This window comes from Chrysemys picta, chromosome 12 (assembly GCF_011386835.1).
Source record: "Chrysemys picta bellii isolate R12L10 chromosome 12, ASM1138683v2, whole genome shotgun sequence".
NCBI classification, from domain to species: Eukaryota; Metazoa; Chordata; order Testudines; family Emydidae; genus Chrysemys; species Chrysemys picta.
In genome coordinates this window covers 57,316,568-57,342,262 of record NC_088802.1, presented here as the reverse complement: position 1 = coordinate 57,342,262, position 25,695 = coordinate 57,316,568, and the positions used below count along the sequence as shown (strand labels likewise).

At 46.7% G+C, this 25,695-nt stretch overlaps 1 protein-coding gene across 1 annotated transcript in view; it reads right to left on the bottom strand.

Annotated features, from left to right (window-relative positions):
- Positions 1-24,187, bottom strand: part of ASPSCR1 (ASPSCR1 tether for SLC2A4, UBX domain containing) — a 79,698-nt gene extending 55,511 nt beyond the window's left edge. The window contains 5 exon segments of the mRNA XM_024104722.3: positions 13,740-13,840; positions 22,413-22,527; positions 23,737-23,792; positions 24,070-24,153; positions 24,155-24,187. Of these exon segments, the coding sequence (XP_023960490.1) occupies positions 13,740-13,840; positions 22,413-22,527; positions 23,737-23,792; positions 24,070-24,153; positions 24,155-24,172 (374 nt within the window). The 5' untranslated portion in view covers positions 24,173-24,187.
- Positions 24,188-25,695: the final 1,508 nt, after the last annotated feature.

Genomic DNA, 25,695 nt, shown 5'->3' with positions numbered 1-25,695 from the left:
ACTCTTTGTTTCGCTTAGGGTATCTATTACAATTTAGATTGTATTCTCTTTGGAGCAGGGACCGTTTCTTACTATGTAAGTACAGCATCTGGCAGAAAAGAGTCACAAATAATAATCAATCTATGGAGGAAAGTGATGCAGTTGGGTCTTGGTACCAGACATATAACATATAGCATTATTTCATTCATTCTAGAGAGCAAGGACTTGAGGAGGCCATAGAGAAGGCAGCTGCAATAACCATATCTTCATCTCACAGCATGGTTAAGAACTTCAGTGAGGCAGGGCATATACCAGCAATGTTGCAGAGCTGGTCACAGGCAGTTTGCAGGCAGAGGAGATGAGGGAAAATAGGGACTTCAGAGTCAAGGAAGGAGCACAAGTTTTGGACAGCAGAGAAGCAGCCAGAGAAGGTGCTGTTTCTCCCCTTTCCCCAAAGAGGAGCACTTCTTTCCTCAGGCCTGGTCTACACTTAAAATGTAGGTCAACATAACTACATCACTCATGGATGAGAAGAATCCACCCCACTGAGCACTATAGCTATGCTGACCTAACCCCCAGCATAGACGCAGCTAGATTGGTGGGCAAAATGTTTCCATCACTCAGGGAAGTGATGTTTCTACAGTGACAGAAAATCCCCTTCAATCACCGTAGGCTGCATCTACACAACCGAATTACGCCAGCATAGCTACAGTTCTATAACTATGCCACGACAGTCCCTGTAGTGTAGACATGGCCTCAGATATTTAGATCTGAAGGGGCGATTTAATCTCAAAATGTACTTCAAGACAGGGAAAGAAGATTGACAGGAAGGAGGCAGTAAAGGGGTCCACAGGTTTGTATATTTGATAATCAGCACAAAAACAACAGTTATTTACCTTGCAGAAACTGGTTCTCTGAGAAGTTTGTCCAGGTACTGCTAGTATGCATGTGTCTCATGTGTTCAAGGTCAGACTCTTTTGATCAGCAGTGTCTATGGGGGGCCATGCCCTCCATATCCTTGTGCTCCACGTCAATCTAAGAGCATATAGGGCAGAGCAGCCCCAACCAGTTCTCAGTTCCCTCACTAATTCAGAATCCCAGCAGAGAGAGACTCTGAAGGAGTGGGGATGGAGAGCAAGTCATGGGATCAATATGGATAAAACATCTCTAAGAACTAGTTACTGCTGCCAGATCTCCATTTGAAAAGGTTTGCTGGTATAGCTATAATGTCAAACCTTCCCAACGCAGACACATTTTATACTGGAAAAAGCATAGTTGCAAGTATTGTTTATACTAGTTCAGTGAGCAAAATAAGCTATATCTGCTCTGCAGATTTCTGGTATAGGAATGTTTCTTAGGCAAGCTGCAGTGATTGCCTGAGCAATAGTTGAGTGTGATCCAATTCCTGATGAAGGGGTAGACTAGCTAACTAATGCAATACATTGGGTAATCCAGGAGGATAATCTCAGAGGAGAGACTAGTTGGCTCTGCACAGTTTTTCCCCAATTACACAAATAAACAAGAGGATTATCAAGTGGCTTTGTTTTATCCAAGTACTATAGCAGAGCACTGGGAAAAATTATGGTATCAGTTTGCCTTCCCTAGGTTCAAGTGGCGTTTGGAGAGGAAAACTGAGAAATTGATAGTTTGGGTTTAAATGACAATCTGACGCCACCTTAATGAGGAATTTAGGATGGGGTCTCAACACTACTTTATCCCTGTGGGCGGACTACTTTGTAAGGAGGACATGCCATTAATGCTTGGATCTCACCAGCCCTTCTGGCTGATGTGATAGCTACCAGAAAGTCTGTTTTCAGGGTGAAATGGTGAAGAAAGCACTTTGATAAAGATTTGAAGGGGAGTGCCAGAAGGCCCACCAGAACTAAGTATTAAGATCCCAGAATGTGGGAGATTCCTGAATGGGGGTGGGGAGGACAGGCATAAACCAGCCCTTTTATAACAATGGGATGAGAACACTACGAGTTTGAACAGGAAGGTGGCAAGTTGAAATGGCATCTAATTGGACCCTGACAGAGCTGACAGTGAAACCCGATAGCTTAAAATGGAGTATGTAATCTACAATGGGTTAGGACCTTGTTGGGAAGCCCAGATGGAAAAATCTCTGCAAAATCAGTCTACAGATCAAAGTAGAAGAGGGCTCCTGCTCAATATCAATATTTCTTGGACTTCTGTGGAATAGTCCCCGACTGTTGCGCTCAGCCAGCTAACTTTCAAGCAGTCAGGTGAAGAGACATGGGGTCTGGGTGGAAAATTTGTCCCCGATTCTGGGAATGTAAGGATGGAAGATTGAGGCAAGAGATCTGCAGGGGTCTGGGAGCCAGTACTGTTTGGCCCAATAAAGAGCTATAAGTTAGGGTTACCATTCGTCCGGATTTACCCGGACATGTCCTCCTTTTTGTGCTAAAAATAGCGTCCGGGGGGGAATTTGTAAAGCACTCAAAATGTCCGGGATTTCCCCCCTCCCCCGGCAGAGCAGAGCGAGCGGCTGGGAGGGCTGCAGGAAAGTCCCGGGCTGGACTCAGGAGCAGCTGTAGAGGAGCTCCGCCCTGCATTCTGAGCAAGTGTATCAGCACAAAGTGCAGCCCTCCCCTTTTGCAACTGGGAGCGGTTTCTGCCATGCAGCGTAGCAAAACGGGAGCGAGAGCACTTTGTGCTGATACAAGGGCAGCTCTCCCCTGCAGCCCGGTCCGGCAGCACTGTGCAGGGCCAGGGACCGGGTTTTGTTGCGCTGGGGAGCGCAGCCACGTGTCCGGCTGGCACAGAGCCCAACACCCTGTTCTGAGCAGCAGGGTAAGGGGGCCGGGGGCAGGAGAAGGGGCAGGGAGGTTCTGGAGGGGGCAGTCAAGAAACGGGGGGGGGCTTTTTGGGGGGAGTGGAGAAAGTTTTGGGCAGTCAGGGTACAGGTAGGGGGTGGGGTTCTGGAGGGCAGTTAGGAACAGGGGTCCCAGGAGGGGGCAGTCAGGGGACAAGGAGCGGGGGGGTGGGGGGCTGGGAGTTCTGGGGGGGAGCTGTCAGGGGGCAGGAGTGCGGAGAGGGATCGGAGCAGTCAGGGGACAGGGAGCAGAGGGGTTTAGATGGGTTGGGAGTTCTGGGGGGGGCTGTCAGGGGGTGGGGAGTGGTTGGATGGGGCGTGGGAGTCCCAGGGGTCTGTCTGGGGGTGGGGGTGTGGATAAGGGTTGGGGCAGTCAGGGGACAAGAGGCAGGGAGGCTTAGATAGGGAGTGGAGTCCTGGGGGGCAGTTAGGGGCAGGGGTCCCAGGAGGGGGCAGTCAGGGGACAAGGAACGGGGGGAGGGTTGGGGGTTCTGGGGGGGCGGGAAGTGGGGGGGGGGGGCTAGGGCGGGGCTCCTTCCGTCCTCTTTTTTGCTTGCTGAAATATGGTAACCCTATATAAGTATCACTGTGGCAACAGCCTGGCTGATCTTCATTACGAGCAGCATATGAAAGGATGGGGAAAGACCTCTAGAGAGGGATGATGGAGGCTCATCACAATTCTGAATCTGAGTCAATGAATTTGTTTAGTTGCCTCAGGTCCAGGATAGGGCACATTCCCCCTTTTTTGTGGGGAGTAAGGAAGTAGCTGAAATAGAAACCCTTCTCTCTGAACTCCTGAGGTGGTGAGTCTCTGGCTCTTACCTGAAATAAAGAACCCACTTCTTCCTTCAATTATCTCCCTGAGATAGGTCCCTAAGAGGGACAAGAGATAGAGAGGAGGCAAGAACTGGAATTCTATGGCGTGGTCTTGGCAATAATTTCCAGTAACCAATGCTCTGAAATAATCCCAGTTCATGCCTGAGAAAAATGGGAAAGGTGTCAACTAAAAATGGCAAAGAGAAAGGCAAGCTGTGGTGGAACTGGTATACAGCTTTCAACATCAAACCTGCTGTTTGGGAGCTGATGCAAGGTGGATGCTGGTAGAAGAAGAGGGGCTCTCTTATGTGAGAAGCAAGACTTCCTCTTAGAAGTGTAGCCATCATTTGAAAGTTGTCTCTGAACTGGCCCTAGAAATGAAATGGTTTACTGCTAGTAACGGGTGTATAGATACTCAGGGACCTCAGTGTGGTCCTTTAGGGTGTGCAATGACTAATCCACATGGGAACCGACAAGATCTGGTCTTCAAAGTGAAAATCTTCAATCGTAATTTGGATTTCTCTAGGAATCCCTGAGGACAAGTGCCTCCTATAATGAATCCCTGGTGACCATAGGGGGATGTAGGTGTTTTTTTTAATCAAGGGAATCACTAGGGGAAAGTTGCTGGAAAAGGGAAACAGCTCGACTCAGAAAAAAGAAAAATATATTTGCTGTAGACGTGGTGCTGTGCTCTCCTTGGTAAGAGGGGAGGGTACTGGTGCCAGGGGCTTCTTAGTATTTCTCATTACTGGTGAAACCAGTACTTGTAACAATGGTACCATTTAGCACTAAGGCACTGATGCACTAAACTGAAGCAAATTAGTCAAAATTGACTAAAATAAAACAAGGAGCTGCCAAACGCAGGAAAATGTTCCTAACTAACAGGTTCTGAAGAGAGGTTACTGCATGGCAGCAGGTGGAAGCCATCAAACTCCATCTTGCTGCCATGGGCAGTAAGACCAAATTCACAGGTTATCCCAACCATTAGAGTTGAATTAATTCTAACTCTTCCGGGCAAAGATTTTTGTAGCTAGAGTTCCATTACTGAGAATGCTCTGGCCCCAGGACCAAGTAGTTTAAATGTAACTCTGTCCAGCTACTGTGTTCCTGTGACACACCGCTGTCTTGGACATACATGAAGGGTAAGACAGACTCGGAGGTAGCTGTGTCATAGTCTGTTAAAGGCTTTGATTTTGAGGCTCAGACCCTTTAATTCAGCTCTCAAATGACAGTGAAGTACATGTAATACAGATGTGATGTGTTCAAATCAGCCTTTGTAGTTCAGAAGGCTCCTGCTGTATGCTAGGTCCAGCCTCAGACCGTGATTTACAATAACCTCACCTGGAGGTGAAGACAACATAAGCCCCAAAGGAAAGCCCTCAGGCTACAGGAGGAGGCACAGTTTCCTGATCAGACAAAGATGAAAGAAATCATTCCTTAGCATTGTGGCAATCTGTACATCTAGGAGGAAAGTCCAGCACAACCCCACAGTGCCACACTTCTTTTAACATGTGAGCTGATTCTGTTGATCACAGGTGAAATCTAAGAAACTTCCAAATACCACGTGCCACCCCATCCCTACTAGAATCACTCTTCTCTTTCCTGAGCAGAGCTTGTGCCAACCATTCTTCATGTAACTGCAGATCTCTTCCAGGCATGGAATGACCAACAGTGTTGAAGGCCACAGAGAGATCCAGCAGTTTCAGCACAAAGCTTGTTTCTCATCCAGGACCAGAGGGAAACCATCCATCAGCGCCAGCAAGACTTTGTCCTGCAACCTGGTCTGAAATCAGTGTCGGGGTCCAGGGTGACAGCAGAGGACATATGCTTCTGGAGCTTGGATGCCACCACCTACCAGATAACCATGCCAGGAAAAGGGAAATTGGAGACTGGACAGTAATTGATGGGTGTGTGCATAGAGCTCCTAGAGTAAGATGTGAGCATGTTGCTGGTGCATATGGGAACTGAAGTTCCAGGATCTGGAACAAACTCTCTCCCTCTGCACAGAACTGACCAGATCATGGGTTAACACTGGAGAGAGGAAAATTCAGTTGTGTGTTTCAGGCATTAATAGTAAAATAACTAAATATTAGAGTTCAGTATTTGGATTTGAAGCACCCCTTTCATCAAAAAGTCACTAGAGTTAGCTGAAAAGCACTTCAGCTCTCTGCATCCTCCCAGCAAGGCTTCGACATGGGGCAGTTTACAGTCAATCCCTTTAGCATTTCAGTGCAAGAACTAGGGCTGTAAACTTTCTGTTCTCAGCCCTCGGATTATGAAAAGTGAGGGCTCTTCTGCCAAATCCTTCCTTATCCATCACCAAGAGCTAATAAATGATCCAAAATAGGGCTGCCATGGGTTCAACCCAGACTTATGGTCCAGCAATCAATTCTCCTCTGTGGGGAGGGAGAGTTGTATGCAGAGATCTGACGGAATCCAAAGTTAATTTCCTCACTTAGAATCGTGTATAAAGCAGTTGCTCTCAAGCATACTTCTCTCAAGGACACTGGGTGACCAAGGGCCAGTACTGACAGGTAAGCTCAAGCCTGAAGGTCCCAGAAAAACAGGTCTGTTTCAGGAGACTGCAATCAAGAAGTCACATGGGACAGGGAAGCAGGAATCAAGCAAAGAACAGTAGCTGGGCCCTGCTCACACTCCACCCACGCTGCGAAGCTCCACCCAACCCCTTGAGGAGCCCAATGTTTCTGCTGAAGGGAGGGGATAGTGAGATAGTTACCTAGGCTGCTATGAACATTCCCACTGCTAGGTATCTGCGTTAGCACAGGTCCCCCTTTCAGAGATGTTGTCTCAGGCAGCCTTCTAGGCTTTCAAGATACAGTCAGCCTCTTGGTTTTCCTCGTCCCTCTCTGGCCAGTCTTTTAGCAACTCTTTCAGCAGGTCCTTCTCCAATGCTCTGTGGGGGTTTCCCCACAGCTCCATCTTTGGCCCTTTTTTCTTCTCACTTTACACCCTATCTATAGATGATCTGATCAGCTTACATGGCTTCGTCTACCTGCCACATTCTGATGACTCGCAAACTCTCTCCCCTCCATCATTAAACTGTCTCCTTCTATCCAATCCTGCACATCAGCCTCTCAACACCACCTCTTAGATGTCTTCTTATCCGAAACTGAACATGGGCAAAATCATACTTTTTATCTTCCCGCAAACCCTTCTCTATTCTCCTTTTTCTTCGCTGTTACTACCACCATCCTCCACAGGTCTGCAACTTGGGGGCAACCTTTCATTCCTCCCACCTCCCTTACCCAACACATACAGCCCGTTCCAAGTCCTGCCACCTCTTCCCTCCAGGGTTCATCCTTCTCTCTCCATTCCCATAGTCAAATATTTCATTCAGGCTCTCACTAGATCCCTCCTTAATTACTACCATAGCCTCCATTCTGGCCTCCCAAACATACATATCACTTCACTTTCAGTCCATACTAAATCCTGCCACTGAACCTATCTTGTCATGGTTCACATTGCCCCATCCTCTCTACTTCACCAATGCTCCATACTTCTTTCATCAGTCAGATTTTCACACAATCTTTTCGATGTCTTCTTCTGCACGGTCCCCTATGCCTGGTACGACCTCCCCAAGCTCATCCACAAGTGCCTAGCCAGTCCACATTTAAGTACAGCTTAAAGACTAACAAGGCACTGGTAGTAGGGACACGTGTCACAATTCTTGGGCCCTTAAGAGCAGGCATTCTGGGACCCTACACCATTGTTGTGCCACCTCCGGAAGGGACCATCTAACATCCCTGCTATAAAGGGAAAAAAGAAGACTGCCAACCCAAGAGAGGCTAGGGAAAGGACCCCCAGTCCCTAGGAAGCAAGTTGTGAATAACCTGCAGCAAGGGCCAAAGGACTACCAAGACCAGGGAGGATAGCAGTGTATGATTTGTGTTTTTGAAAGGGCAGACTAAAATGGAGAACTGGCCAGAGGCCTCATCATTCAAACTCCAAATTCCTTAACTACCAGGAGAAATGACCGACTACCAGCTGGAAGAGGGGGAAACTGAGGCATGGTGGCACCCCATCAAAAAGACCTAGTTTATAGTGAACAAGTTTGACTTGTTATTCCCCTTCCCCTGACCTCTGTCTACTTGTTTGTTCTTAGATTGTGAGCTCCTTGGATCAAAGCACATTCTTTTTATAGTGGGTACTACCGCAAATAAACAACAGCACAGGGTCAGAGTGACAGAATGTTCTTCACAAACATCAGGGCAACAAACACTGTTTAAGTGAAAGAATTTACAGAAACAGATGAAGCTGCCAGATGGGCAGGAGTGGAAGAGAGAAAAGGGACAGCACCCCCTAATCCTGCTGCCAGAAGTGGGGTGTGCAGGACCGCGTGCCTCAATCCAGTCTCTGTAGGGCAGACACAAATCAAAGATCCAAGAGATTTGTTTTTGTGTAACTGCTGGAAGCCAGAAGGCTCCTCCTCCAGCGGCTGCTAATCCATTACGTGCATTCACTGAGGCAAGCAGACACATCAAACACACTGCTATTTCTTTGATGTGCTGTTCTTCAGAAGGGGAAAGCGGGCAGATTAGATTCCCTCATGTAGTAATCTGACAGGACCTGTAAACATCTTGTGCAAGGAGTGCAGCACATTGAGAGGAGGAGCAGCCTGCAATAGCTTCCAGACTTTCTTCAGACTCAATTAGCAGAGATGGACACTGGAGACCCGAGGGAAATTCCAGTGGATTTAGAATACTTCTCCTTATGCACTTCAGGCGGCAGAGCTCTCCAGGAAAACATCTCCAAAGGGAAAGCCCAAGGAAGGATGCAGCAAAAGCCAACAAATGGAGAACTGACTTATGGCTACCAGGACCCATGCAGAAGTAGCCATAAGTCAGTCAGTGACTTCAGCCAGGAGACCATCAGTCCAAATGTTACATGATCAAGTTACATATGGCATCATTGCTGCTTCCTGCATTTAATGAAAAGTCCATCCAAATAGCTGATCTCACCTCCCAGAGGGCAGGAAATCCCACCTGTGTCTGATGGAGTGAAGTTAATAATTCTTAACACTTCTGTAGCACTTTACATCTTCAAAGAGCTGTGTGTACATTAACTATTGAGTTGGTGTTACAATAATAACCCACAGCAAATGAGACCACTCCATGAAACCAAATCACACAAGAAAGAGCTCACATTTCTAACTGAGGAAACACTAGCTGATGTGTGAGCAAGCTGTAGAGAGATTATTTATCACTGCACACAGATGGCTTCCCCACTAGACAGCAGGTATTTCCTCCGTTAAAAGGGGGACTTCCTTATAACATTATTGACACCCCTGGGTCTTAGCTCCTTAGCACCAGATTGAAACACTCCCGACTCTATGGGGGGTGGGGTGTTTAAATCCTTGAGGGCAGTGGCAGTGAGACAGGACATGTGTCCAGCCCCTTCCTGACTCATATTCCATTCCCTCCAATCATTCTAGTCAGTTCTGACTGACTGCACTGAGGTGGAGCTCTCAAAGACACAGGCAGATCCAAATATGATCAACATGTGATCAAAAGAAAGTCCTTACAAAAAAAAAAACTAAGAGAAAAACATCTCAGAGACAATCCTCCAGACTTTGATAGGAGGTGAGTAGAGCAATAAGAGCCCTCCAAGAGCATAATCCCAAAAGCAAACAAGAAGTTTTCTCTTCTCTAATGACATCACATGGGCACGATCACTACTCCTGGAAAGTAAGAAGCACGAGGGATGGCCAAAAAGACAAGTGAATAAAGCTGTAACAAGTAACATTGCTAAGGACAATACCAACAGCATGAACAGACAGGGTTTAGGGAGCTGACTGTTTTATAGAAGAGGACTACAAATACCTCACGATAAGAAGGCTCAACATTCAAGCCTGAAGATGAACCAACAATTTAAAAAAATATTTAAAATGTGACCAACTGAAAATGAGATATCCCAAAAGAAAAACTTGCTTGGGGTTAAGAGAGTTCAGCCACCACCTACTCTGGAACTACTACAAAACAGGATTCCCTCCTGCATGCCAATCCAAGCAATGCTGCTTTGGTAAATGCATAGAAAGGAGACCATATCCCAGCACTGCGTATGTACAGGATGAAAACACATCTGAGGCAGGCAGTGGTGGCCACCTCACCTCAGACTGAGTGAGCCTTCCCATGACTATTTCTTGACACGACCATGTAGACACAGTCCTCTTACTGACAGCACTGCCCAGTGAACTGATGTCAAAACAAGAACTTGGTTTGTCCTTTTATTTGATCCAGGTAGAACCCAAGTATTTTTTGACACAGAGCATGTGGGGAAGGGCCTCACTGCAACAGGGCATCTAGAGGCAGAAAGAATGTTGGCAAGAGAACAACTGGATGAGCACGTGGCACCACCTTAATGTTCTAAAACATGGTATAAGGTGGCTCAGTAGCCAAAGAAACTTCCTTGCATGCTCTGTGTCAAAAAATACTTGGGTTCTACTTGGATCAAATAAAAGGACAAATCAAGCTGAAGTTGCTACAACCAGGACAGCCCCACTCCTCATAGTGGTTCCAACTGAGCTTTCATAAGCTTCCTCAGGACCACATTAATTTCTCACAGTGGAATTCCTAAAGTATCAAAGCCTGGAGGAATCTGATAATAGTCTACCTTCAACCAGTCCACAATAGGACTAAATAGATGCAGTATGGACAGACCCAGGCAGGTGATAGTTGTCAAGCACTTTTATGCAGGGCTCCCCTTTGGGCTTGAGTACACCACACTGCCAGCCTTTTCCACTTAGAATTGTAGGGAACATTTTCAGAAGTGTCCAGGGGCCCATATCCCACCGAAAGTCAATGGGACTTAAAGCACCGGTGCTTCTGAAAATTTTACCCATAAGTCCTTCTGATAACTGACTTCTCAGAGATTAAGAGGGCACAAGCCACCTGCTCAAGTATCCCACACCTACAGATGTTTATCCTGAAGGAGCCAAACACTAAGGGACAGGGCTTCCGGGTTGGGATAGAGAAAAGTGTCCTGGTTCTCAATGATAATCGGAGGCCAGACTACTACCCTGATTAGGTCAGCATTGACCATTTGCTACAGTACTGAGAAACACACAGATACAGAAAATTTTTGTTTAAAATTCACTGAACCTCAGTGTCTCCTAAGATTTGTCAAGACCTTGGCTACCAGAGACACTAGTGGAAAGTCCACAGAGGAGTCTCCTTCCACAATGCTAGTATGATCTTTACTCTGTGCCATGAGATGAAGACTGGTAGCTCCTTGTTCAAGTGAGTAGGAAGAGATTGGCTTCTGGTGTCCATCAATTGGAAGAAGATCTAGCCTGCCACTTCTTGATCCAGAAAGCTAACATGGATCAGGTGCAGTCCACCTACAGTCTTATTCACTTCCCTGCCAGGTACCTGGCTATAAGGAATCTTTTGTGGGATTCAGGAGGCTTACATATCCATATAGGTTCCAGTGCCTCTTTGCTGGTTTATGTAAGATAAGGAGACCTAATTATCTGTTTCAACAGAACAACACTTCTTAGGTCTCCAAAGGTCCTTGATGCAGACAGGACCATCCTCGTCTCCAGAACATTTATGTGCCACTACCGTTCCTGGAGGGACTAAATTCCCATGGTGTGAAGTCCACATCCAAGAATTCTTCTGTTACATACATCTGTGGTCACAATATGAACAGGTGGTGTTTGGAAGTCCACTCCTAATTATGGATAGTCCCTACACTGTGACAAGGGCAGAAAGTCCTGGGGGGGGGGGGAGAGGAGGGGGAGAAGAGAGGAGGTCACCCATTACCAGGATGAAGCAAGAGTCTCTGTGATACTAGAATGTATAGAGGGGGAAATTTAAACTCAGGAAGGCTTGGTGTGACACTACTGGAAGGGAATCTGGCTCACGCTTTACCCAGGTATCTACCCTTACAATTTAAAAACAAACCCCAAAGTTCTACAGGAGTTCTCCCAGTCTTGCATGAAGGCGCTAAGACCCAGAAGTGAGAATCCTACACGTATGTTATCTTTAGAATGGATGTTTTGGGTTATTAGAGCCATTCAATTTGCAATAGTTTAAATCTTAACAATAATGCTTCCCCAGTCACCAGCATGCCAGTTTTCTTGACCTTCTGAGAAGGGTCCTCGGGCAGATGTTTTAGTATCAAACATCATTGTTTTCTTTTCTCCTTAGTCTGAATTGCCTTAGAGGAACTGTTTTCGGATTGTGCATTCAGCCAACCCAAACAACTTTCTTCCCATGTATCAAACAAGGGAGAGACCTAAAAAGCAACGATTACTTCCCCTCAGAACCTGTGCCAAAGGCAAGCTCTTCAGGACTAGTGTGTGCTATGCAGTTTCTTGGGCCCTAGCAAGGAGAGCATATTCCAATGGTAGAAGAGAAATCAGCAAGCTTCAGCTTTTCATCAGCCCCCAACCACTGGCTGGCAAAGGATTGTTACTGCCCTCTAACACTCCCAGACGTGATGCAAAGTTCTGCTCTGAAAAATTACATTGAGCACTGTCTCCGCAGCCCAAGGCCAGCCTGCCTGAGCCACAGAATGTACTACTCTCCGTTCATAACCACATCTGCTCATAGGGGACACTTTATCCTCCATTTGCAGCTTCAGTAAATATACTAATTCAGTAATTCAAGTCCATGCCAGGAACTGCCTCAACTTCCACACATTTGAACTCCTCAATTGGTCCCACTATCAAAGGGACTTTAAAAGCAATAAGACCAAAAGTATTCGGGAAACCTGGATACAAGCTCCTCCAGCACCCAGCTCTGAGGAATGGGGGGAAGGAGAGGAGCTTCCTTCCCCCCGGTCCCCAACTCCTTAGATCACATTCCTGTAGAGATCTTATGCATCAGTTATCACATGAAATTAAAAACCCTAATCATACACGGTTGACATGGACTGAGACATTCATCTGCATGCTATTACTCATAAGATTCTTCCAAGTGACCTTTTATTTCCTAGAAGTCCTAGTGTCAGAGCTCTGGGAGCCTTTGGAGGGTTTGGCATGATACTGAATCACTTACTTTTTTAGATGGGCATTTAAATTGTTTCAGTACTCAAATCAGTTTCCAGTTACACAACATTGCAGCATAGCATCTGCATCATGGTGCAAGAGCTTCAAATACAACAGGAACTCTCCCATCAAGTTAGAAGAAGTCCATAGCACCAGCCAGAAAGTGGGAACTGAGCAAATGAAAGAATAAAATAGGCAGACAAGGCCAGAAGAGACGCCACATTAGCAAAAGGTAAATCCTGCTAAAAAACAGGAAGCTGAAATCTTCCATACTACTCCTGGCAGAATTTGTAGAACTTGCCTCAGCTTCAAGAGGCTCAGCCTTCCAAAGCCACAAACAACAACAACAAAATCAAAGAGAATAATTGTCTTTGGAGCAGAGTTTATGAGTTTGACATTTTAAAAAAATGCTGCTATTGTTCTTGAGTCAACTAAAGACAGAAGGAATCACTGAATGTAGATTGCAGCAAGTGGAAGCAAACTACAGAAACTTTTTAATCCTTACAAATATTTATGAAGTTCTTTCTAGCTAGAGCAAGACAGCAGGAGAGGCGTGAAACTCTTCTCTTTAAACAAGACCTAGTCAATGGTTTGAAAATGCCACTTTAGCCTGTACTTGAGGGTTCCAGGCTTCGCCAAAGCGTTCAGAGAAAATCAGCAGTTTGTTCAAGAAAGAACCCCAATTGTCAAAACACATGGAACTGCCAGAGCAGACACACCAGTGGTCGATCTAGTCCAGCCCCCACCTCTGGCAGTAGCAAATACTTCAATGCAAGTCCCCATAATGGGCACATACAGTAGAAGGTCCATAGGGAAGTTTATTCCCAGCCTCAGGAAGGAGTTAGTGGTTGCTTTATATTCTGAAGCAAGAAGTTACATTCCCTTTTTTATCCTGGTCTAACTATGCCTCAGTGCAATTTAATCAGACATGAACAGAATGTAAGAGAGTGGGGAGCACAATAAAAATACATATAATTTCTAGAAATCTCCAAGCGTCTTCTGACAATGTCCAAAAGTAGTAGCGGTCCATCCTTCTTCAGCTGGCTGTTGGAAGTGTCCCTGGAAACAAGCCCTTTCCCTTCTACATGCCTCATTGCTCACCTGGTTTGGGTAAAATGGCTGAGAAGTTCCCACAGTGTCTGGCCAGAGCGAAAGGTGTCCTGTAACCGGGACCCACTGTCCAACTGCAATGCAATCTGAACCTAGAGAGGAAAAGCCACTGAATTAAATTAAGGACAGGGAGGAAATTCAATTTCTTCACAATTTTTTTTTTAAAGGTACTTCATCTCTAGGACCTCCTATCCAAGCAGGGTGACCAGACAGCAAGTGTGAAAAATTGGGACAGGGGGTGGGGAGGTAATAGGAGCCTATATAAGAGAAAGACCCAAAAATCAGGACTGTCCCTATAAAATCGGGACATCTGGTCACCCTATATCCAAGGCTGAATCAAGCATCTTACAAACATTAAGGAATTAAACTTCACAAGCCCCAGGAGGTACATGTCAATATTTCCAATTTACAGTTAGTGAGAAAAAAGGAGAGGCAAGATGACTTGCCCAAGATCATATAGAGTGAGTCAATGGCAGAGCTGTGACTAGAATCTTGGAGTCCTGACTTCTAGTCCTGTGTTTTATTTATGTTCCTGACTGGCAGCCATCAGGATCATTCTGAACTTCAAAACATGAATTCCAAAGAAGTGACTTGAGAATACAGTGATACCATCTCAGAGTCTGTTTTGGTTCCAGGTTCTCTCCCCAGAAACAAGACAGTAATGTACAGTTTGTAACTCCCACCCCAATTGTTAATACTGGGGGAAGTGGGGGGAAAAGAATGCCTAAAATAGCTATCCCTATGAGCAGAAATGAATTATGAATGATACTGAGATTCTATGAAGAGGTGGCCACAAGGATGGAATTCGATGTTTGCAACGCTCCCACAAGAGCAGCAGAAAGCAGTCTGAAGATGCATGGAGGATGGGGCACATTTAAGGGTTGTTTTAAAAGCGAATTTTTAGAAACTGTAGTGTGAATAGAAATATTTAACTTTTTTTAAATCCCATGTAAATATATTTTATTGGGGATTGTTGGGATTTAAACCTTTTCCTGAATTGCTGGAAACCTAATACAACCATATGATTTTAGTTAATAATATCCTCCAAGTGAAACTAACCACTCTGCTTTCAGTCCCCCAGCCAACAGAACACAGTTTTGATTCTTTCCATTTGAACAGTCTCAGATGGGTCCATTCTTTTAATATGACACTGACATGACCTGACCTGTACAATGTCCCCAGGCTGCACAGATACAGTGCATGGTGCTGTCAGATATTTATTCAGGGGCACACAAGCTAAATTTCCACACACTCATGCATGGGCAGACACAATAAAACTTGACTGATCATCATGGTCCAAATCCTCCTCTCCTATAGTGAAAGCCTTAAGAGGAGATCATTTGCAAAGGAACTCCACTAGAAAATCCTTGAGAAGAATCCCCTACATCTTCCCATTGAGGGGCACAGTTTGCTTCCTGGAAAAGCTGCCCCAAAACCTGGCTGATTCTAGAGCTATTCATGCAAAGGCGCTGTTCCCCTCCAGCAATGGTGGCTCCCAGCAGCCCCCTGGGTTCCTGCGAGTATAGTTCTAATGGAGCCACGTTGGGAGCGATTCCTTCTAGCCATGGCTTCCTCTAGGTCCCTTGGGATGCATTAAATCTTATGATTTTTGTTAATAACTTCTGAAGTCCCTCCTGCCCCTGCCCACTTAACCCTGCACTATGCAGACGCTGGACTGCACAGGATCCAGGGAAAAGAGAGTACCACAGAGGCACCCAAACCCCAATCACAGAGGGCTGAGATCTATCTGTGGAGGACCCTCAACAGGCAGATTTCTGCGGGCTGATTTGGGGTAATGACTGTGAGCCAGGACACAGAAAGATTTCCAAAGCCAAAGATAGCATTCCTATAGTTTGTTTTATGGGAAGACAGTTTCTAAGCACAGGTCTGGAAGGATAATTATTTATAATAAACAATATTTTGTCTCTAGTGCCTCTTCTCTGAGGTTCTCAAAGTGCTTTATAAAGAAGAGGTCAATATTACCATCCTCATTTTACAGATAGACAAACTCAGGCCCAGAGATGTTAAGTGATTTGCCCAAAGCCTCACAGACAGTAGGTAGCAGAACGAGAATTAGAACCCAAATCTCCAGACTCCTAGTTCTCTGCACTATACCTGCACCAAAGTATAACATCCAGATTAACTCAGAAGACACACTACCGCGTTCCCAGATATCTATTCAATCCACAACTAAACAAACAAGGCTGCATTTTCAAACAGTCTTGGAAATCAAGAGCCTTCTGTACAGGTGGCAACCTCCACAACCTTCTGGTGCGGGCACAGACTGAGCATCAGTTTGGGGAATGGGCTTCCCTCAGGCACAACAAACAGCAATAGAGCACATCCACACTTGGGACCATGGAAGTACAACACACATCACTTCAATCCACTCTTCTAGCACTGGAATGGGTTCCCTAGGGAGGTGGTGGAATCTCCTTCCTTAGAGGTTTTTAAGTTCAGGCTTGACGAAGCCCTGGCTGGGATGATTTAGCTGGGAATTGATCCTGCTTTGAGCAGGGGGTTGGACTAGATGACTTCCTGAGGTCCCTTCCAACCCTGATATTCTATGATTCTTATTCAAGTCCTTGAAGGCCTGACCAGCCATGACCAAAGTGAAAGAAAGCCCTAAGTCCAGAAGAAAGACTGTATGTGTAACATGCAACTACTTAAAGCGTTCCAACTAGCTAACTATAGTACACTACAAATTAAGGATGTTTGGGTCAAAACCTCAAGAAATTGCTCTGGACACAGAAATAAGGTCATTAACACCTGCAGAGGGCTATAGAAAGGAAGGAGCAGAGGCAGTTGTGGCTGCATAGCCCTTTTATAATTTCTGTTCAGAACATTCAGTGCATGAGGGGTGACCATGCAACTCCAACAGGCATTGCTTTATAAAAAGCTCTTCACACCTATGAGACATCTCCAACAAGTATGACTATGCAGAGGCCAACTTGAAATTCCTGATAATTCCAAGGGAAAAATCTAAGAGGAAAAACAGTTTTTCCATCACAGAGCAGCCCAAGCTATTTCCACATTTAACGCTTCTTCCTACTGGACCTTGCTCACTATCCCCCAAAATCTGATATATCTTTATAGCGGTATTCTATGAACTCACTCCTGCTGAATTAAAGTAGCTTATGATCACTGGTTCCAAGCTTCTCTTTTGTTCAGTTCCCCCCTACCAGTAAGTAGCAGATTGAGACAGGAAGAGGGGTTGGTTGCCTCTGGTTGTAGTCATCACTTTTTGGATGGCAAGTGGCCTTCTAACATAGGTAGCTCGTTGATGATGCACCTTTTTGGCTGCATGGTTACCGAGAAACCCCCATAGGGCAGTATCCCATGATTTCTAGTGAACCATAGTTTTCACCAGCCCCATAAAACCAAAATTACCCAAGGATTCAGAGAACGGGAACAACCTCAAAAGGTCATGAACACAGAACATCAACAAATGCTTTCTTCCTATATATCTAGGTTTTGATATGGACCTTCCACCATAGTGCCTGAGCAGCATGACTGAGACAGAGACAAGAGAATCAAGCCAAATACTTTAGCATATTTTCTTTTTCAAAAGAGGGTTAAAAAAAGGAGACACTATGAAGTGTAGCAATCTACAACAAATTCCTTTGTGGAGTATGTTTGCTATCTACCTCAGGTCCTGCCCTTGTAGTACTGCTAAGAAACAGGAACCTTTCTGTACAGAAGAAAAACAGTGAGCATTATCGGCCACTACATGGTAGCTAAGTAGTTTCATCCCATCACTAACACAGTCTCCTATTTTCTTCTTTGCCGGAGACCAGCCTTAGATTATCCTCAGCTACAGATGTGTGCTGACAGCTGACATCACCATGCTACAAGAATCCTGCCCAGAAATTCAAACTGGCAATTACATCAGTTTTTGGGCAACAGTTCAAAGCCAAAAAATGTCACGAAAGTCATATTCAGTCAATTAAAAACTCTTTTAAAAAATCCCAGGCTGCATATAAAATACTACAGAGAACAATGTCAATTAGTTGCTAAGTTTACAAATGTGCATAAAAGATGGATGGTTGTATCACTAAGTTAGCTCTTTGTAATAGTGCCTTCCTTCCCCATCCATATCACAAAGGAATCTGGAGGGCACTGCTCTGCAGATATGTTCTAGAGAGGTCAAGGGTCCTTACAAACAAATGCTGATGATAAATCCCAGACCAATTACCAATCTACTTCCCAGACATCCAATTTGCTGAACAAATCAGTGATTTATCAAATCCAGGATCCAGTCTCTAGAATTGACTACCCCAGTGCCAAATGTGTCAGGGGAAACCACATCTCCTCAAGTTCACAAACCTCCACATCGACCCCAGCCACTTATACCATGGGGTCCACAAAGTGGGAATTCATCCCCAAGCCTGTGGAAATCAGCCCACACCATTAAGCACAAGATTGGATTGCCTCCATTTCAGCACATAATTACTAATGTCGATTCTGCTCATGAATTTATCCAGTTTTCTTGGCCAACTATGTATTGTACAATGTATTTTCTTGTACTGGTTTTATACCATTAAATTCCATACCTTGTTGTTCTTGCATTATGGGATGGCAACTCAGTTTACCTTCCATACTTCAAGATCTTAAAACAAGGAGAGTCTTTAGAATAGTAACTGTCTTTTTTTAATTACTTGTCTGTACAATGCCCAGCCCAAAAAGGCCTGATCCCTCTAGCCTGTACTATAATATTATAAATAAGTAATATCTTAAATCTCCTCTAGCCAGTGTTTCTTAAACTGGGGTCCACTGTCCCTGGGAGTCCCCAAGGGTACTCCAGGGGATCCATGGCCCCGCTGATCAACTCCTCCCCCTATCTCCTGAAGGTTACTGAAGCCAAACCGGGAGATTTTAGGTGCTAGGAAGTTCGGCAGCATAGCAGGGTTAAGGCAGGCTCCCTGCCTGCCCTGGCTCTCTGCTGTCCTGGAAGCGGCCCGCTCATCCCTGCAGCCCCTGGAGGGGGAGGGGGCAAGTGGGTCTCTGCGAGCTGCCCCCACCCCGAGCGCCGACTCTGCAGTTCCTATTGGCCGGGAACTGCGACCAATGGGAGCTGTGGGGGCAGTGCCTGCATGCAGGGGCAGCACGCGGAGACCCACGCGCCCCCCCTGCCTAGGAGTCACTGCCAGAGAGATGTGCTGGTCACTTTCAGGAGCCACCTTAGGTAAGCGCCGCCTGGCCGGAGCCCACACCCCTCACCCCCTTCCTGCACCCACACTCCTTCCCAAAGCCTGCACCCCTTCCCGCACCCATCCCCCTACCCCAGCCTGGTGAAAGTGAGTGACACAGGGAGGGGGGATGGAGTGAGCAGGAGGAGGGTTTGTGGATCCCCAAAAATTTTAAATCAAAATGGGGATCTTCAGTCTGCTCAAGTGTGAGAACCGCTGCTCTAGCTCATTTCTTTTCCAGGGGAAGTCCCAGTGGTCATAACTTCTTTCAAATGTAACCCCTTCCCCTTGGCCCCTAAAACTTAACTGCCCTTCATTTCAACCTCAACTTTTTCTTTAAGACAAGGCAACTTAAACAGGATATATACTCCAGGTGAGGTCTTCACTCCACAGACCTTCCAACTGCACCCAAGAGAGGGCAAGTAGGTGCCTTTACAGCAGTTTGTAGTTAAAAATTACAGCATATGGTGTCCACCTGGATCTATTAAATGGTAAGTCATATGAGACCAGACGACCACAAACTTCCTTCTTCCACAAAGTGAAAAGTAAAGTCACTGAAGCAATGCATAAAATGGGGGTGGGGGGGGGGGTCATGCAGAGAAGTGTGGATGTATGATAACATCCCCAAGTCCAACACAGCCGGCTAGACCAAAGGCTCACAAATTTTTTCACAATGTGGACCACAAGCCTATACAGACAATCACTCATGGATATCTGCCTTCCATTATCAGGCCTCACCTGCCTTTCTGTTTGAATCATAGAACATTACTGCAACTTCAACAAATGCCTATGCAGAAATATAACATTAGGGATAGTAATCTTCCAACACAATTTAGCATCACGTGTTCCGTCACAAAGTTTGAGAACCTCTGTGTTACACAAAATATTCATAGTGATCACAGTGACAATTTATATTTCCAGACTCCACTTAAGCAAGCTCACACACTATCTATTTCTAATAATAAAAAACAGGGTAATTCGCATAAATCACTATTTATTGTTTTAAATAATTTACTGCAAATAAGCATTTAGCTGCTACAGCAGCAATACTTTACAAATCTTTAATATAAACATAAAGAGAATAAAAGTGGCCACGGGAGTTATTCCGGCATTTTAAAAGTTAGGGCTGTCGCTTAATTGCGGTTAACTCACACGATTAATTGTGATAATTTTTTTTAGTTAATCGCAGTTTTAATCACAGTTAAACAATACCAATTGAAAAGTATTAAATATTTTGGATGTTTTTCTACATTTTCAAATATATCGATTTTAATTTCAACACAGAATATAAGGTGTACAGTGTTATAAATATCTGCACTGTAAAAATTAAAATAGTATTTTTCAATTCACTTAATACAAGTACTGTAGTGCAATCTCTATCATAAAAGTTGAACTTACAAATGTAGAATTATGCACAAAAAAAACTGCATTCAAAAATAAAACAACGTCAAACTTTAGAGCCTACAAGTCCACTCAGTCCTACTTCTCGTTCAGCCAATCACTCAGACAAACAAGTTTGTTTACATGTCCAGGAGATAATGCTGCCCACTTCTTGTTTACAATGTCACCTGAAAGTGAGAACAGGCGTCCGCACAGCACTGTTGTAGCTGGCGTTGCAAGCTATTTACCTGCCAGACATGCTAAAGATTCATATATCCCTTCATGCTTCAAACACCATTCCAGAGGACATGCATTCATGCTGATGATGGGTTCTGCTCAATAACCATCCAAAGCAGTGCAGACCAACGCATGTTCATTTTCATCATCTGAGTCAGATGCCACCAGCAGAAGTCTGATTTTCTTTTTTGGTGGTTTGAGTTCTGTAGTTTCTGCATAGAAATGTTTCTCTTTTAAGACTTCTGAAAGCATGCTTCATATCTCGTCCCTCTCAGATTTTGGAAGGCACTTCAGATTCTTAAACCTTGGGTCGAGTGCTGTAGCAATCTTTAGAATCTCACATTAACACCTTCTTTGCATTGTGTCAAATCTGCAGTAAAAGTGTTCTTAAAACAAACCACATGCTGGGTCATCATCCAAGACTGCTATAACATGAAATATATGGCAGAATGCAAGTAAAATACAGAGCAGGAGACATACAATTCTCCCCCAAGGAGTTCAATCACAAATATAATTAACACATTGTTTTTTTAACGAGCGTCATCATCAGCATGAAGCATGTCCTCCGGAATAGTGGCCAAAGCATGAAGGGGCATACGAATGTTTAGCATATCTGGCACGTAAATATCTTGCAACGCCAGCTACAACAGTGCCATGCAAATGCCTGTTCTCACTTTCGGGTGACGTAAACAAGAAGCGGGCAGCATTGTCTCCTGCATATGTAAATAAACTTGTTTGTCTGAGCGACTGACTGAACAAGAAGTAGGACTGAGTGGACTTGTAGGCTCTAAAGTTTGATATTTATTTTTCAAAAATAAAACAATTTAAAAAAATATAAAGTGAGCACTGTACACTTTGTATTGTGTTGAAATTGAAATCAATATATTTGAAAAAGTGGAAAACAGCCAAAAATATGTAAGTATTCTATTACTGCTTAACAGCACATTTTTGTAATCCCGCGATTAATTGCGATCAATTTTCGTAATTGCTTGACAGCCCTACAAATTATATAAACAGGGGCTATTTGACCCACTGCTGAACACAACCACCTTTGAGATAAAATTCGCAAGTTGTCTGAGTGCACAGTAAGACAACACTAAAAAACAACACAGAATAAAAAGTGAAAGAGAATCCTGTAACGATTTGAGATTGCAGGCGGAATTTAGGGCGGCAGAATATAATTCCTGAAACAAAAATTAGGTCAGGAAAATGGCCTCAATTTCTGGACAAAATGATCTGGAATCTTTTAATGATTATAGGTGATCAGAACCTTAGTTTTATATCTCACCTAAAAAATCCTTCCCCCCAACAGCATGTCCTACCATAAGGCTGGGACACTGGTTTAACACTGATTGTAAATGGGAAGTGTCAACTATTGAATCACCAACACTACCTCCTGCAGCACTTGAGCATTCTTGGGTGGTTTCCAATCCAAGTAGTGGCCAAACCTGACCATGCTCATTAGTTGTATGCAGTGTTGTTGTAGCCATGTTGGTCCCAGGATATTAAGAGACAAAGTGGGGGAGGTAGTATCTTTTATGGGACCAAATTCTGTTGGTGAGAGAAACAAGCTTTTGAGCTTACACAGTGCAACCGGGTTCAAAAAAGAACTAGATACATTCATGAAGGATATGTCCATCAATGGACATTTGCCAGGATGGGCAGGGATGCAAAACCATGCTCTGAAGTGTCCCTAGCCACTGTTTGCCAGAGGCTGGGAATGGACAACAGGATGATTCCCTGTTCTATTCATTCTCTCTGAAGCACCTGGCACTGGCCACTGCGGGAGACAGGCTAGATCAAATCCAGTATGGCTGCAAACTAAATAAACTTAGGTCATGTTGTGAAATTGACATACTCTGTTTTCAGTTCCCACTCTGTTACGAGAGATTGGCACCACCTCCAGCTTGGCATTGTTGGGCAATTTGGCAAATCTCCACTGCAGAGAAAGATCTAGCACAGACCTCTGAAACCTGCAAAAGAAACAAGCCCAAGAAGGAGATCAGGTAAAACCACATGCTGCCCCTCAGTTCTCTACAGAGATTTCTAGCCACACACTGTCTGGAGCAGGAAAAGAACTCTGCACTGCTCCACATGTTGATGAAGTGCCATGGGTTGGAGTCTATGGTGAAAAGCTGTAATTTTAGTAAGCGAACCCACCAAAAATAATTCAGCATACTGAAAATGTGCAGACTGGCCATGGAGGTCATAGACAAGGGGTCGGCAACCTTTCAGAAGTGGTGTGCCAAGTCTTAATTTATTCACTCTAATTTAAGGTTTCGCATGCCAGTAATACATTTTAACATTTTTAGAAAATCTTTTCTATAAGTCTAAAATATATAAGTAAACTATTGTTGTATGTAAAGTAAATAAGGTTTTTAAAATGTTTAAGACACTTAAAATGCAGAGGCCCCCGGACCGGTGGCCAGGACCTGGGCAGTGTGAGTGCCACTGAAAATCAGCACGTGTGCCACAGGTTGCATACCCCGTCATAGATTTTGCAAGGACTCAAGGTTCTCATCTCTTCTCCCAAGACTATAAGGAAGAGGTAGAATACAAGTGAATAGACCAGGCAACACATGGGGTAGAAAGTAATAGGAATGGTGGAATTACCACCTGTATGGAGATCTGGAGGTGGGAGCCTGGGGGTTCAGAATATAAACATCCATTTTGAAGTTTTTGAACAAAGCAGTACATCAGCCCTATAAGCATCTTTACAGCAGGGCAGAGCCTGAAACACATTGTGTATGTGCTCCCATAACACCAGCTTGGATAAACTAACAACACATAAAAGCACCCAAGGCAAGTTTGCCTGCTGTTCCAGGGCCTCCTCCCTCCCAATCTCAAAGCTCAGCCACTGACAGGCATGCACCTTCTGATGTGGGATTCAGGGTTGGAGCCCACAGAGAGAAGGTTCTAGGCTTTCCCTGTGGAGCTGCCACCTCTCCCGTCAGCATAGCAACTGACTGGCACATCACCAGCTAGCTCACTGTTGATATCACTGGTATAGTGAATGGAATAAACAGAACTCTATCCCCTATCTTTGGAGGGGGGCCATTTCAATCCCATTGCACAGCAGTGACACTCAAGTCTCCCATCCACAACATTCAGTGGGAGTCCGCAAGCAGCTCTGAGGCCTGCCCAGGCAATAAGAGGATGCGTCCAAACCAGCCAAGACTCACTTCAAATCATACTCGTTGGCATTGAAGTTCTGCATCCCACAAACTTCCTCTAGAATCTGCAGAGAACAGAAGGGAGGTTAGCAGGGGCTGGGCGCTACAGAGCCCTGATCTGGGCTGGGCACTGCAGACCCGCCCCTGTTACTCCAGTTCGCTGGGCCCTATAGCCACAGGCGGGCCCAGGAGCTCGCAGCGCAGCCGGGCGCCGCAAGGGAGAGGCCCGGGGCTGCCCGTAGCGGGTTTCCTTCCACGGGCCGGTCTCAGGGGGTCTCTCCCCCACCTCGCCACTCACAGGGCGTGTCTCCCCCAGGCCCGCCCGCCCCGGCCAGGACCAACCTGGAGCAGAGTGGTGCCGGGGCCCACCCGCACCGTGACCCGCCGCCCATTCGGGGCCAGCACCGAGACCGCGAAGCCCCCCCCCGCCGGCGGCCGCCGCCATCTTCCCTCTACCAGGCCCGCCCTCTCAGCGCCAGTGCCACGCCCCCTCGAACCAGACCGCGCCGTGATGGGCGGGGCCTGTGGACGGACCGCCCCTGTGCTTGTAGCCCCGCGAGTCTTGGCGCCAACGCCCGGCTCCGTGGCCCCTCCCTCACCGCGGTGCATGAGCTGACGCCAACATTCACAGCACAGTACGCATGCGCTAAGCCCCTCCCCCTCAACTCCTCCTCCCTGCAGGCTTGGTGCGCCCCGCTGCTCCTGCCCCTCCCCTCGCTCCCCTCCTCCTGCACCCCCATCCCCTCCCCTCCCACAGCTCCCTTTCTCCTGTACCCCCTGCTGCCCCCACAGCTCCCCTCCTCCTGCACCCCCATCCCCTCCCCTCACACAGCTCCCTTTCTCCTGTACCCCCTGCTGCCCCCACAGCTCCCCTCCTCCTGCACCCCCTGACCCCCCACAGCTCCCTTCCTCCTGTACCCCCTGCCCCCCCACAACTCCCCTCCTCCTGCACCCCCAGCCCCTCCCCTCACACAGCTCCCTTTCTCCTGTACTCCCTGCTGCCCCCACAGCTCCGCTCCTCCTGCCCCCCTGCCCCCCCACAGCTCCCTTCCTCCTGTACCCCCTGCCCCCCCACAACTCCCCTCCTCCTGCACCCCCATCCCCTCCCCTCATACAGCTCCCTTTCTCTTGTACCCCCTGCTGCCCCCACAGCTCCCCTCCTCCTGCACCCCCAGCCCTCTATCTGCACCTCCAGCCCCTTCCCTCCACAGCTCCCCTCCTCCTGCACCTCCAGCCCCTCCCTTCCCACAGTTCCCCTCCTCCTGTACCCCCTGCCCTCCCCTCCCCTCCCCTCACACAGCTGCCCTCCTCCTGCACCCCCCAGCTCCCCATCTGCACCTCCAGCCCCTCCCCTCCCATAGCTCCCTTGCACCTCCAGCCCCTCCTCTCCCATAGCTCCCCTCCTCCTGCATCTCCTGCCCCTCCCCTCCCAGCTCCCCTCCTCCTGCACCCCCCAGCCCTCCATTTGTACCTCCAGCCCCTCCCCACCTCCAACCCCTCCCCTCACCCAGCTCCCCTCCTCCTGCACCTCCCCTCACACAGCTTCCCTCCTCCTGCACACCCCTGCCCCTCTCCTCCGCCTGCACCTCCCCTCACACAGCTTCCCTCCTCCTGCACCCCTGCCCCTCACATTCCCCCACAGTTCCCCTCCTCCTGCAGCTCCCCTCCTCCTGCATTTCCTGCCCTTCCCCTCACACAGCCCCCCTCTTCCTGGAGGCCCCCACACCTGCACCTCCAGCCCCTCCCCTCACACAGTGCCCCTCCTCCTGCACCCTCCCCTCATGTCCGGGAAAATAGGGAGGGGTCGTTGGGCTTGGGTCCGGGCTGGAGCCGTTTGGGCCAGCGGTGCTCGGCTGGGGCCGAGGCCAGGCCGGAGCCGCTCGGCCGGAACTGGGGCCCGAGCCGAGCCGAGCCAGAGCTGCTGGGACCAGGGCTGGGGGTGCTCAGCCACTGGCCGGGGCCAGTGCC